Below are 13,042 nucleotides of genomic sequence, written 5' to 3'. Positions count from 1 at the left end.
AGCGGTGACTGAAGCTGCACCTCTATGACTATGAGTAAAGTTCATTCCCTCCCGATAGCCAGGATTTCAGTGCAGCAGCTTTGCATGTTTAAAACACTATTAACCTACAGATTAACCCCTTATCTGCATGTTAATACTGTTTTTTTGACATGTCAGGTTCTCTTTAAAGTTCCATCTCTGGGAGAACAAAAAACCTAAAATAAATTATTATAGCGCCATTTATTCCATGGTGCTTTACATGTGAGGAGGGGTATACATAATAAAAACAAGTACAATAATCTTGAACAATACAAGTCATAACTAGTAAAGTAGGAGAGAGTACCCTGCCCGCGAGGGCTCACAGTCTACAAGGGATGGGTGAGGATACAGTAGGTGAGGATAGAGCTGGTCGTGCAGTGGTTTGGACGATCGGTGGTTACTGCAGGTTGTAGGCTTGTCGGAAGAGATAGGACTTCAGGTTCTTTTTGAAGGTTTCGATGGTAGGTGAGAGTCTGATATGTTGCGGTAGAGAGTTCCAGAGTAGGGGTGATACGCGAGAGAAATCTTGTATGCAATTGTGGGAAGAGGAGATAAGAGGGGAGTAGAGAAGGAGATCTTGTGAGGATCGGAGGTTGCGTGTAGGTAAGTACCGGGAGACGAGGTCACAGATGGATGGAGGAGACAGGTAGTGGATGGCTTTGTATGTCATGGTTAGGCTTTTGTACTGGAGTCTCTGGGTAATGGGAAGACAGTAAAGGGATTGACACAGGGGAGAGGCCAGGGAATAGCAGGAGGGGACAGGTGGATTAGTCAGGCAGCTGAGTTTAGAATAGATTGGAGGGGTGCGAGAGTGTTAGAGGGGAGGCCACAGAGCAGGAGGTTACAGTAGTCGAGGCGGGAGATGATGAGGGCATGGACTAGGGTTTTTGCAGATTCTTGGTTTAGGAATGTACGGATCCGTGAAATATTTTTGAGTTGAATACGGAAGAAATATTTTTACTGTTCTGTTTTTTTTAATGCACAAACCTTGAGCGAGAATAACAAAGGAAAATGAAATTTGTTTGATGGCCTTTCAGCACAAGAAGAAACCATCACATTCAGGTGTCACTAGGGCATGCATATAATTAGGACCATATTGAGTATGTGGACAAACACATACATGACATACCGCATGATGGGACGTTCTGCCAGTCCTCTGATCTGGCTCTTGTTCTTCTTCTGTCAAGGAAGTCAAGGATCCACGATCGTCTCCTTTATATGGCGCTCCCGACAGTTTTCTTGTGACAAAGGAGGACTCATGAGCGGCCGGCGAGTTCTTTTCAGCGAGGCCTTCCAAGCTGTAACTAAACAGACAGAGAACGGATATATTATATTAGCTGGATAGTCACTATAACGCGGAATGAGGCTAGGTTCACATTGCGTTAGGGCAATCCGTTTAGCGCTAGCGCTTGCGGATTGCGCTAACGCAATGTTTTTGTAGGGGCCGCGTTCAGGGGTCGCGCTAACGTCCCCTCTCTCGCAGATCCCCGATCTGCGAGAGCGGGGAACGGACCTCGGGCGCGCCGCGGACGCTGCAAGCAGCGTCCGAGGCGCGCTACAAAAGAACGGCATTCGCTAGCGCGAGCCGAAAAAGGTACGCGCTAGTGATGCGCTACAGGCAAAATTTACATTGCTGTCAATGGGTGCGCTAACGGACCCGTTGCATGGCGTTAATTGCGACATTTTCGCCGTGCAACGCTGTCCGTTAGCGATCACCCACTAACGCAATGTGAACCTAGCCTCAGAGATTCAAAGCTACGACGGACAGACACATAAAACTCTTCAGCCCTGCAACAGAAACTGCGCACGACAAAGTAAAATAATATACTGTCTGTGAGTCGTCATCAAAGCAACGAACAAGTCACATACAACGCATTGCAAAGCAGTATGCTTAAGATGCAGTTAATATACCCAGCCTGCCAAAGAAAGCACACACTGCAGCAAGCGCAGCACGCCAAGTACCAGAAGTCGCACATTATGCTCTCCTCTTACTGAACACAATATGACAACTAAATGCAGCTTAAAATAATAAAAATAAATGTTCTTTTTAACGGATATCCATTGTGTGCTTCTAAAATACTGAGATTGCATAGCAATAGCATAGAAAAAGCAGCTGGCACGTCGCTTGGTTTTCCCCTTACATTTCTGAAATACTATACCTTCTACAGTTCAAGTCATCCCCTATAGAAGCGCATTGTGCATCTGAGGGACACCAGCTCATACTGAGAAGAGCAACCATAAAGAGAGGGTGAAATGGGATAGTTAATAGGATATTTGTGATATGGCAACACAGGAAAAATCACTAATGTGGCCAAATAAAAAGCAATAAATGGAGTAACCTGCTAAATTTACCTCCTCCAAAGCTAGACTGTCTGATAACGTAAGCATCCTACTAGGGAGCTCATAAGATTTACTTTCCGTAAGTTAAAGTATTTCACAAGGCAAATGGCATACATTAATAAACAGACCTGTGTTCCTGATGAGGCCGATATATTTTAGTGAAAATTTGTTTGAAAATAGCTGTATAATCCAGATCAATCTCCACCCATCTGCTGAGATTGGCAGCTCCTCAGTATACCTCCTCCCTGGTGAGATCTCACACTGTTCAGTACAAACTGCAGCTGTCAGTCAGGCGGGGTGGGAAGAATCTGAAGACACTTGGACTCAGGAGCTATTTCACTCTTCAGCTGGACCAAGTGATGCATTTATTAATAGATGCAGTTTGCATTGTGAAATCTTGTAACAAATTCTCTTTAAAGTGAATCTGTCACTTTCCCTAAAAAAGCATTAAAAACCCTGTAAAAATCGCAGCTTTGCTCGCTTTTTCCATTTCTAACTTGGTCGCTCCATTGTTGATTTTTGGAGCACAGTATGTGAAATCTCTACTTGCAGGGCAGCAAAGCGTTTCTTCAGAATCTTCTCTGTGGCCGTTGCCTTTAGCCGTGTGCCTAGGAGGGAGGGTTGAAATTATACATCCCCAAAGACTCTGAAAAACTGCCCGGCTGCTCTAAAACCAGAGATTTCAGATATTGTGCTTCAAAAAGCAAATGTAAATATCTCTGCAAAGGAGTAATGCAAAAAAAAAAAAAAACACAGAATCAGGGGCGCTCAGGCATTTGTACAAGGTATTTAACTAAATATTTTTGAGCAAGTGACTGATCTTCTTTGAATGACTATTCAGCTAGCAAACATAACTACGGTCCTGATTCATTAACACTGTCCTTTCATACAACAGTCTTTACGAGGGGAGTGCAAAAATAAGATGAGCAGAATCCGTTAAGAGGCACATGCCATTTAATGAATTCTGTGCATCTTCTCAGCAGCCTCATCTCTGAGCACCTGGCCAGAAATCTTACTCCAGTCCGGGACTGGAGTCTAACATTTCCGGCATAAGAAACGCTAACGCTTTCCATGAATTTGATGAGTGGGTGTAACTATGCCCCATCCCTGGTCCTCCCCAGCTCAGAGTTTGGTGGAGCTGCTGAATTCTGACATAAAAATTAAAATTTTTGCAAAATTATTAAAGTAAAAATCTTGTGACTATTCAAATGGTTTTAAACCCGTTTTCTGGTGTGAACATGTCAATGTATCGGCCCCCACAATGTAGCCACATCTACAGTAACTGTTGGGGATGCAACTGGATTTTGAAGGCTCTGTCTAGAGGGCATGGGTACTGCCAGCCCTGGGTTAATGTAGGGATGTATTACCAGTGTTAGTAGGTGTGTATACAGAAAGATGGATTGTTATTTTGATACCTTCTTCTATGAGTAGCTGGCTTCTTTATAACATCCCCCAGAACTCGCAATGAACTGAAAATGAATCATTGAGATGGATCAGCATTGGTCAGCAGAAAATAGATGAAATAATGGGACAGAAGCAGATTGGGAGACAGTGAAATGAGGAAGAATTGCTGGTTGCCCCTGTTTTGCAGCACCGTATGGACATCCGCTCTCACTGCAGTGCTGCACCGTACTACCACATTAGCTGCAGATACATAAGGGCGTCCTGTTAGACATCAGCTGGATTTGGTACATTTATGGACCTCATTAGTACCAGACATTCTTTGTTTACACCGGTAAACCCAGCAACCAAACTCACCCATCAAAAACACTACACTAGGGAACATGTAGGAAACATGGCAAATCATGGATGGCATAGGTGCCATATTGTAGATAAAGGAAAACATCATTCCAATATAGTGCCAACACTGCAGACATTGCATAGTATGATTCCACATCATTAAAAGGGTTTTCCCACGAAAAAAAGTACATTTGAATCTATAGATCTTGGAATAATAATTTCCACAATTGGATATGTTTAAATAAAATGTTCCTGTGCTGAGATAATCTTATACATGGGCCCCTGCTGTGTACTGTGTAAAGGCGGTGTGTGACCATACAGGGACATGGTCTGATCGTACCACAATTCCTGGGCAGGGGGAGAAGCCCAAGAGTATACAGACAGGACAGCAAGGGGTCACTGATGAGTCTTTCCTTGAAGTAAAACATTGCTTAAAAACAGGCAGGGAAATGTTTTGTCACACAAAAAGAATCAGTGATCCCGTGCTGTCTGTAAACTCTCTTACTTCCCCCCCGCCCAGGAGATGTGGTACCATCAGACCATGTTCCTGCACAGTCAGACACAGCCATTACACAGAGGGGCACATTTATAAGATTATCTCAGCACAGGAACATTTTATTTAAACACATCCAATTGGAAAAATAATTACTATTCCAAGATCCATCGATTAAAATGAACTTTTGTTCAAGGGAAGACCCCTTTAAATATCCTGCAGCCAGACATCATGCAGTTATTCCATTCTATGAAGTTTCACTCATTCCTGAGAACCATTTAAACAAAAATAAAATGATGACTAAAGTGAAGGCAAGTTATCAGACACTCACTTCTGCTCAGACAACAGCCAGCTCTATTGCTAATTATTTTTACTTGCTCTTATGGCGTCATTAGTTCTGCAGCACTTTACAGACACCATCGGCGTTGTCCCAACACAATCTACATTCCCTATCAGTATGCGTTTGGATTGTGGGAGGAAACTGAACTACCCCGAGGAAAACCACACAAACAGGGGGAGAACATACAAACTCCTTGCAGATGTTGTCCTTGGTGGGAGTTGCCCCTGCAGTGCTAACCACTGAGCCACCGTGCTGCCCATAATATGAATGTGGGTTCAGCAGACAGTCTGATGTTTATAAGGGCCATAGAATGAGGACTGTTGGGGAAGATCAGGATTCGGCAGGTCTGATTTCAGACTGCGGATCCCTTTGTCCTCTAGGGACAAGTGGTCACCAGATATGCCTTTCAGCAGCTCTCTCAGATTACTCGGCATAAGGAACGTTCCTGGTGAAGATGGCTGCCACATCACTCCGGCGACAGCTTTCTAAAGTGTATTTGGGGGGCGCTTGACCCGAATTCATCTACTTCACATATGCCTGTGGGCCTGTTAAATCTGGGTCGGGTGACCTGCACTCAGTCTGGGGATCGCAGACCTACATGGACCATGAAATACAGGCATATAAATTAAGCCCTTAATTATCACCAAAGTGCTTCTTTATTGTAGTCCTAAAAGAAGTCTTTTTATCTCAAAGATAACCCGTCACCTTATGGCAAGACCTCTACCTCTGGAAATCCCAGAGAATTAAGAGGATGCAGCACTGATGTAGTAACCACTTAGGCTACGTTCACATTTGCGGTCGGCGCCGCAGCGTCGGGCGCCGCAGCGTCGCCGCATGCGTCATGCGCCCCTATATTTAACATGGGGGCGCATGGACATGCGTCGCACTTGCGTTTTGCGCCGCATGCGTTCCTGCGGCGCCCGCGTCCGGGCGCAGAGGACGCAAGTTGCATTTTTGCTGCGTCCAAAATCAATGAAAAAAAGGACGCATGCGGCGCAAAACGCAGCGTTGTGCATGCGTTTTGCTGCGTTTTTGTTTGCGTTGTGCGCTGCGGCGCCGACACTGCGGCGCACAACGCAAATGTGAACGTAGCCTTACTGTTTTCTCCTGCAAACTGACACCTAGATGGCTGGGAATGAGACTGCAGGTAGAAATAGGACGGGGATGCAGGGCTACACAAAAGCTGCGTTCACTTCAATCTCCAACATAGTGAGAGCCTCAGAGGTCAGACCCTCACTAATCATAACGTGATGATGTACCCAGGAAATAAACAATCACTATATGAGACGGGGAAAACTCTTATTGGGAATCCGCCAACAAGTTTCTGATATTCAATTGGAGAGAATGTAGGAATGGAGAGCTTGATTCCAGGGATGCGGCACTTATTAGACTGGGTGATGTAGTTTCAATACAATCAGTGTACCCCCTCCCCACCACCGATTGGCTGACAATACGCAGTGTACGCAGGAATCTGCCAATCAGAGGTGGGGTGAAGTTATATAGAGCTCAGAATTCTGATCACAGCTACATCTACAGCAGAGAAAACAAGGATTGTATCAAGACTGCATCAAGCAATCCAGTCAGTGACACATCGCTGGGATCAGGCGCCTCTGCCCCTCTATCATGCTGCTCTCAGAGCAATCAGCTGTGATCAGAGGTATAAAGCTTACCTCCAGTCACTGGTGTCAGCTGATGGGACTACAGCTCATCAGCTGCCGCTTCAGCAAGGCTGGTTATCAAGAAAAGAGGGTCTCCACGCCGTATGACAGCGTGGCAAACACTGGATGCTCAGGCCCCATTCAAGTGAATGGGGTCCGAGTTTGGGTACTGTTCTGGTACCCGAACCCAAACTTTATGTAACTGTTCGGCAGGACCCGAACATCCAGTTGCCTGCCCATCTCTACAAATCAGATCTCATGCGGTGCACTGAGGAGAGGGATTGCCGGAGGTTGGACCCCCATATTGATATTCATCACCTATCCTAACACTGAGCTTCAGGTAAATGAATGAAACACTTGCTGCCAAGTTTCCTCGTAGATTGTAGCAGGGGCACACTGATTTGTATATTCTCACATTCATATTTGGAACTGCTTATTATAGGTACACCACGCTCAGTAATACCATAACCATATATTCAGGAGAGGAACCTGTACTGTCATTGCATTAGTAAGGAACATTTCTTATGCTACTACGGACACAGATTACGCTCCAAGGCCTTGGCTCTTCATATACAAAGTGTGTGTGTGTATAATATATATCCATATCTATATCCATCTCTCTCTATGGATATCATCGATCTATACATATGACCAAAGAAATAACATTTCCACTTGTTCATAATCGTGAGATGTGTAGACGCTGCCTGTATGGTCTTACCTTCTGCGATTGATTTCGGCATTATGGTTTTTATGTTTCCCAGGTTCCCAGCTATGTCTTCTAAAAGGAGACAAAGAACGGATGGTGCTCCTGGAGCGAATGGCATGTGGAGACACTTCTGTAATCCTGTCCAGCTCCTCTCCTTCATTTTCAGATACTGGAGTCTTCTCACTTTCCCTCAACCCCATAGAGCCACTAAATGTGTTACTGTCAGTTCTCTCAACTGAAGCACGAGAAATAGAAACATCGCTTCCATGGGAAGAGGTCCATTCAAGAGAAGAAGTGTCCTCAGAGCCAGAGCTGATCATGTTGCCTAATGATGGCTCGTCTAGAAGCTAAAAAAAAAAAAAAAAAAAAGAGAAAGTGCCATAAATAAGTTTCTCTTTTCAACTGTATGTATAATACATAGCATGAAACAGATATCATTATGTTCTACAATAAACATTATATCACAGTTAGTTAACGGGGTATTTTTCCATTCCAGTCTTTCTTGTAGGGCAAAAATAACTCTGTTTAGCTCTGATCACTGGAGTGGAGCTATGGAATCAGCTGAGGGCAGCCGAGCTTTGCTAGCCCCACAACACCCATTGAATTGCATGGGACTTACAGAACCAGAGTAGCTCAGCTTCTCTCAGCCGATTCTGTGAATTCTCCGAGTGGCCAGAGCTGCACGGATCTATTCTCATATCAAACACGAAAGGCTGAGGTAGGAATGACTCTTTCACAACACGTAAGGAATCCATAACTTACCCCTTGTTGAGAGGTTCTGCAAGTCCCTTGTTCAGGCACTTGGTCTTCTTCGGTCAATGAAGTTAATGATCCACGATCCTCTCCCTTGAAGCATGGTCCAGAAAGCCTGTTTAGGCCAGAATGAGCTCCCTGAGTGGCAGTTGAGTTTTTGTCAATGACGGCGAGGCCCTCCAAACTGGAACTTATGAAAAAATTATACCTCCATAAATATCTGATCCTGCCCTTTACTCTGAATATACAACTGAATTTGGAGCACAGTAATATGTAACCCTACCTCCTGTGACTGATATCAGCGTCATTGCCCTTGTGCTTTCCAGGCTCCCAGCTATGCCTTCTGGAAGGAGATAGAGAGCGGACGGTGCTCCTGGCATGGACAGTGTGTGGAGACCCTTCGTTAATTCTGCCCATCTTTTCTCCTTCAGTTTCTGGTAAGTTAGTCTTCTCAGGATCACTTGTCTTTCCAGATACATTCATGGAGCTACTGTCCAACTCTCTGTGCTTTCTCTTCATCAAGGCATGGGAAAGGGAAATATCACTTCCATTTGAAGAGTTCCTTTTTAGAGATGAAGCATCTTCTGAGCCAGAGCTAGCAGCATGGATCATCGACTGATCATCTTCAAGCTAGAAGGACAGGAGGTACAATCAATGATTCTACCGTATTACAATCTGCTGTAACCCGTCAATTGTTGGGATATAATCTGTCTCTTAATAATCACTACCTTGTTGAAACAAACTAATTGTGTCCCAAAAATCAAATACTCAATAACAATAAGTTTCAACAATCTTCTCCTTAAAATGAGGTGTGTGAGAAAGAGGAACCATCACAGTTTTATACTCCCTTCAGTCCAGAACTCCGCTGCTTTCCTGGAACATAATTTCTTCAACAAGCATGGCAACATGACTCCAAACACTAATGGCAAGCAACAAGACAGAACTAATCTTCTCAGGAAAGCATGACCCCTCATAACAGAGCTTATATAAGAACAGAGGATGAAGGCGTGGGAGCAAAAAGCTACCAGCTCTACTAATTACTGCACCTAATTAACAAAGTTGTCAATGTCTAAAAAGTGGAACATAATGTTACCCTTCTAAAAAGGCACATACAGAATTGGGGAAGTAGGTTTTTCCGAATTGCTTCAGTATATATAGCTAAAATGCTTTCCAATATGTAGAACAGTACCAAAATATTATGGTGAACAAAAAGACTAATTAACAGGTCAATCAGGTGTTATTCTCTGCCGTATTTGGTATTACATGGCGCCATTCAGATGTATGACGATCCTCGACATCAGAAGATGGCTGGAGCCCAACAAAAATGGAGCCAATTTCCATTATAGCTCAGGGGTGGATCATGAATGGATGTTGCTCACCAGCCCTAACAGGCTATACGGACAGTGGGTGAGAAAAGCGCAGATCGGTGCAATTAGTTTAAGCTGTAAATTCAGGTTAATATCTACATAGAAGTAAATTTTCATTCCGAAATCAAATTAAAAGAAAACAAAACCTGCGAGTCCTGGGAATCACATATACCGACGCACCAGGTACTAGCTCCACAATGTGAGGAGCCACGTGCACCTACAATGCTGCTGTAGACCGATCACCCCACACAGTGTTTTAGATGGCAAATTACCGATAGGTTTGTACAGTGTAAAGCCTTACTGCCAGCACTGCGGCCTACGTCTGACTCCACGCTTACTAATCCCGAGTGCTAGGTCATCCTCAGTAATGAAAAAATAATGTCTAAGACAGAACAGGACGTGATCTCACCCGGACTCATCCGTCTGTGAGGAGCACTCTAGCCTTCTCTGCCTATAAGATGGGCGCCTCGGCAAACTCCAGCTGTATACTACCATAGTAATAAACCTTTACACATGGACAAACTTATTATACAGCAGAAGAGTTCACAACAAATCACAAAAAAAACATTTTCGCTTCTCATGGACTAAATAGAGCGAAGATAAATAAGTCGTCTGGCATCAGGCAAGACACAGAGGAGCGCGGGACTTAGAAGCATGACTTTAGGGAGGAGGACCCGGAGATCAGACATGATATCATGATGTCTAGGCTCTGGTGCGTTACTATTGTAAAAAGAAAATACTTTGTGGAAGATTTTTTATAGTCAATACAACTTTACTCTGCAGAAAATTAGTGCTCTCATCTGTGCACGCCTCATTACCCTAAGTGTACTCTCACTTGCTTTAATAATCCCCCATTAATGATTAATCCTGATTCGCTTAACATGTTTGTGTCTTCAGGCTCGGACTGGCCCACAGGGGACCGAGTGAATCCCCCAGTGAGCCCCTGCGCAGGAGTGGCCCCCACCTGCCTAGACGAGCAGTAGCTGGCACAACACACTTGATTCGTCGAGTACAGACAAAAGTAGCATGTAGACATGATCGAATCTGCCAAGTGAAGCAGACTGCACAGGTAAATTGGATTTGCATAGAAAATATTTGCTGAAAATCGAAACGCTCTGGAGCATCAAGTAAACACAAGTTGTAAGAAAATAAATAAAGTTATCGCCTCACTGCTCACCTGTCCCACCAAACAATCCTTTCCGTTCATGTGCACCCTCTCCGGTCTGCACTTCACTCCAGGCTGTGATTTCTGACGTCACTGCGCGCCGTGCCGTAACTTGGGCTACAAGCAATGTAATGGAGCCCAATGTGGGCAGCGCACAGTGACGTGTTAGAAGCCACAGCCTGGAATGACATGGTCGAAGAGGAAGCACAGAATGTGGGAAGGAGAAATGAAGAGGCAAGGAAGGCTGGACGGCGAGCTACAGGGCAGTTAAACGGTAAGGCTTTTTTTTATTTATTTTTTTTAAATATATATATAATTTTTAATTTTTTATTTATTTATTATTTTTTTTTTACGGTTTACCTGGCTCTCTACACAGTTTAGCAAACTAACAGCCCAAATGTCTGCTATTCTGCCAAATTTCAAAATCCGAGAAATCTGGAGAACACGATTTTTTTGTACAATTCGAGAAGAATTTAATACCACTTAAATTCATTCATCTCATCATACATTTAATGAAATGTATTATATATGAGTATTTCTGAATGGAGGTAATGTAATATTTGCACGCAGGTGAGCAGTGGTCCCCCAGAGGCATCATTATTAATGGGCCTTGGCTCCCCAGTCAAACATTACGTGTCTTTTATATTCCTCTCTCATTTCGTCTTCAAGAAAATAAAAACTCAACTTGGATGCCAGTCCTTTTTGTGTGTGCCATCAACAAATCACTAGGACTTTTACCTTCTGGCACAAGCGTTTGCTAGAACTCACCTTGGTAAAGATCATTTCATCCAGCAGCTCAGGGGCCGTGTAGCTCACGCCAGAGTCACTCGCCAGATCCCTCTTCAGTGTGTGTGGAGGAGATTGCTCTGCATGAAGGGTCTCTTCCACAAACTTACTGCATTCTACAGTGTCACAAATAAATAGATAAAACAGATATATACATACACAATATTCACCTATTTAAGCACTCAACAATCAGATAACAATGATTAGTCTTTTTGTTTTTTATCTGGAACATGCTATACTTCTGCATGACCACTGCAGCCGATCACTGGCGTAGGCGGTCTTGTGCCATTCATGCAAGCGTACCACTAAGTCGAGTAATTGGCTATGGTCATCCTATATATAAAAGATAGGTGATAGTAGCAGGACAGTAAACTCCAGCAGGGACCAGTCGAGCACTGGCACTAGAGCAGTGGAGATTTTACTAGGGAGTAATGGTTGTTTTTTAATTTTTTAACATTTCTCAATCCGTAGGTTAATGGCTTAAACTCTTGGAAACCCCCTAAATATATATTTAGTGTTTATTTTAAGAAATTACACTTCGCAGAAATTTATTTTCACTTTAAATTTGGAGGTTTTGTTGCGGAAAAAAAAAACACCTCTAAAATTTGGGTCTGTGCACACATTGAATTTATGCCGCTTTTTTTTCTACACAATTTTGTCACAAAACCTGAAGGTTTTCCTAGACCAGCAAAGTGAATGAGGTTCCTGAAGTCTCATGCACACGTGGCTTATTTTTTCCTTGCAGATTTTAATCTGTCTCATGTCAATTCTTTCAGCGTTTTTGCTGCTGAGTTCACCTATACTAAATGGTGGGGAAAATCTGCAACAAAATGCATGTAAAAATCGGAATAACAATGCTGCAAAAAAAAGTATATTATAGCAGCGTTTTTCCTGCCGGCATAATAAGATTTGCAGCAGAATTTTCTGCTACATCTTTTCAGACACACACTCCACATAACGCTTTTCATTCACACTACCAGATTCCTTATCACAGAGGAACATAGCGTGCCCATCATCTGTCAGAGAAGCGGCCCCTAAACAATCGGCTAGAGGACGCTCCTATGGAAAATACACAGGAAAGATCCAGAATTGTCAGGATAACAATGAGCCGTACAGTAAATGGCGGCAGACACAGGGGCCTATGTGACAGGGAGGAACTCAACAATGGAGTTACCACAATAGTGACTGGGCAATTAAAACACACTAAACAATAGAGAACACAGCAGCCTCATGCGGATAAATTCTTACCACCAAGTACATTTTATGCACTAAAAGTCTATTTAAAAGATAGTTAAGGTTTGGCGCTGTAGAAAAGCACAGCATACACTTTAAAATATAGATTAAAAAGAAAAAAAAAAGTATTCTTTTGGCATACTCTTCATTCACGGGGCCTATGGATATTGAGTCTTCAATACGTTGACCCACAATTAACTAAAATATGGAGCAGGCAAAAAAAGGAACCAGCCTGCAAGCCTTGCTAAACCTTGAAAATGCTGCAGTGCTCGCACAGCACCACAGACCATCTGGACAGCCAATCTGCAGGGAATAGAGTCTCAGACCTCCAATGATTTAACAGCAATTTTAAAGGCTAGATAACCCCTTTTGTAGGAGCTAGTCAACCATAGAAAAATAGAATAGCAAAACCTTGTTCTGCACAGATGAGGGATAGGCAGTCC

The 13,042-nt window shown here is 43.5% G+C and overlaps 1 protein-coding gene across 7 annotated transcripts in view; it reads right to left on the bottom strand.

Annotated features, from left to right (window-relative positions):
• The window catches only part of LOC143775376 (A-kinase anchor protein 13-like), a 303,476-nt gene that overhangs the window by 89,367 nt on the left and 201,067 nt on the right, over nucleotides 1-13,042 (bottom strand). For 4 of the 7 annotated variants that reach the window (XM_077263431.1, XM_077263432.1, XM_077263437.1 and 1 more), the window contains exons 10-16: nucleotides 11,349-11,482; nucleotides 8,332-8,678; nucleotides 8,058-8,238; nucleotides 7,308-7,642; nucleotides 3,774-3,827; nucleotides 2,178-2,240; nucleotides 1,148-1,322 (exon numbers count right to left, since the gene is read on the bottom strand). In XM_077263431.1, coding sequence (XP_077119546.1) covers nucleotides 1,148-1,322; nucleotides 2,178-2,240; nucleotides 3,774-3,827; nucleotides 7,308-7,642; nucleotides 8,058-8,238; nucleotides 8,332-8,678; nucleotides 11,349-11,482 — 1,289 coding nt within the window. The remainder of the gene's footprint in view (nucleotides 1-1,147; nucleotides 1,323-2,177; nucleotides 2,241-3,773; nucleotides 3,828-7,307; nucleotides 7,643-8,057; nucleotides 8,239-8,331; nucleotides 8,679-11,348; nucleotides 11,483-13,042) is intronic. The other 3 variants (XM_077263436.1, XM_077263438.1, XM_077263435.1) reach the window with 2 other exon arrangements.

The sequence above is a fragment of the Ranitomeya variabilis genome, chromosome 5 (genome assembly GCF_051348905.1).
Source record: "Ranitomeya variabilis isolate aRanVar5 chromosome 5, aRanVar5.hap1, whole genome shotgun sequence".
In the NCBI taxonomy this organism is placed as follows: Eukaryota; Metazoa; Chordata; class Amphibia; order Anura; family Dendrobatidae; genus Ranitomeya; species Ranitomeya variabilis.
This window is presented reverse-complemented; position numbering and strand designations above follow the sequence as displayed.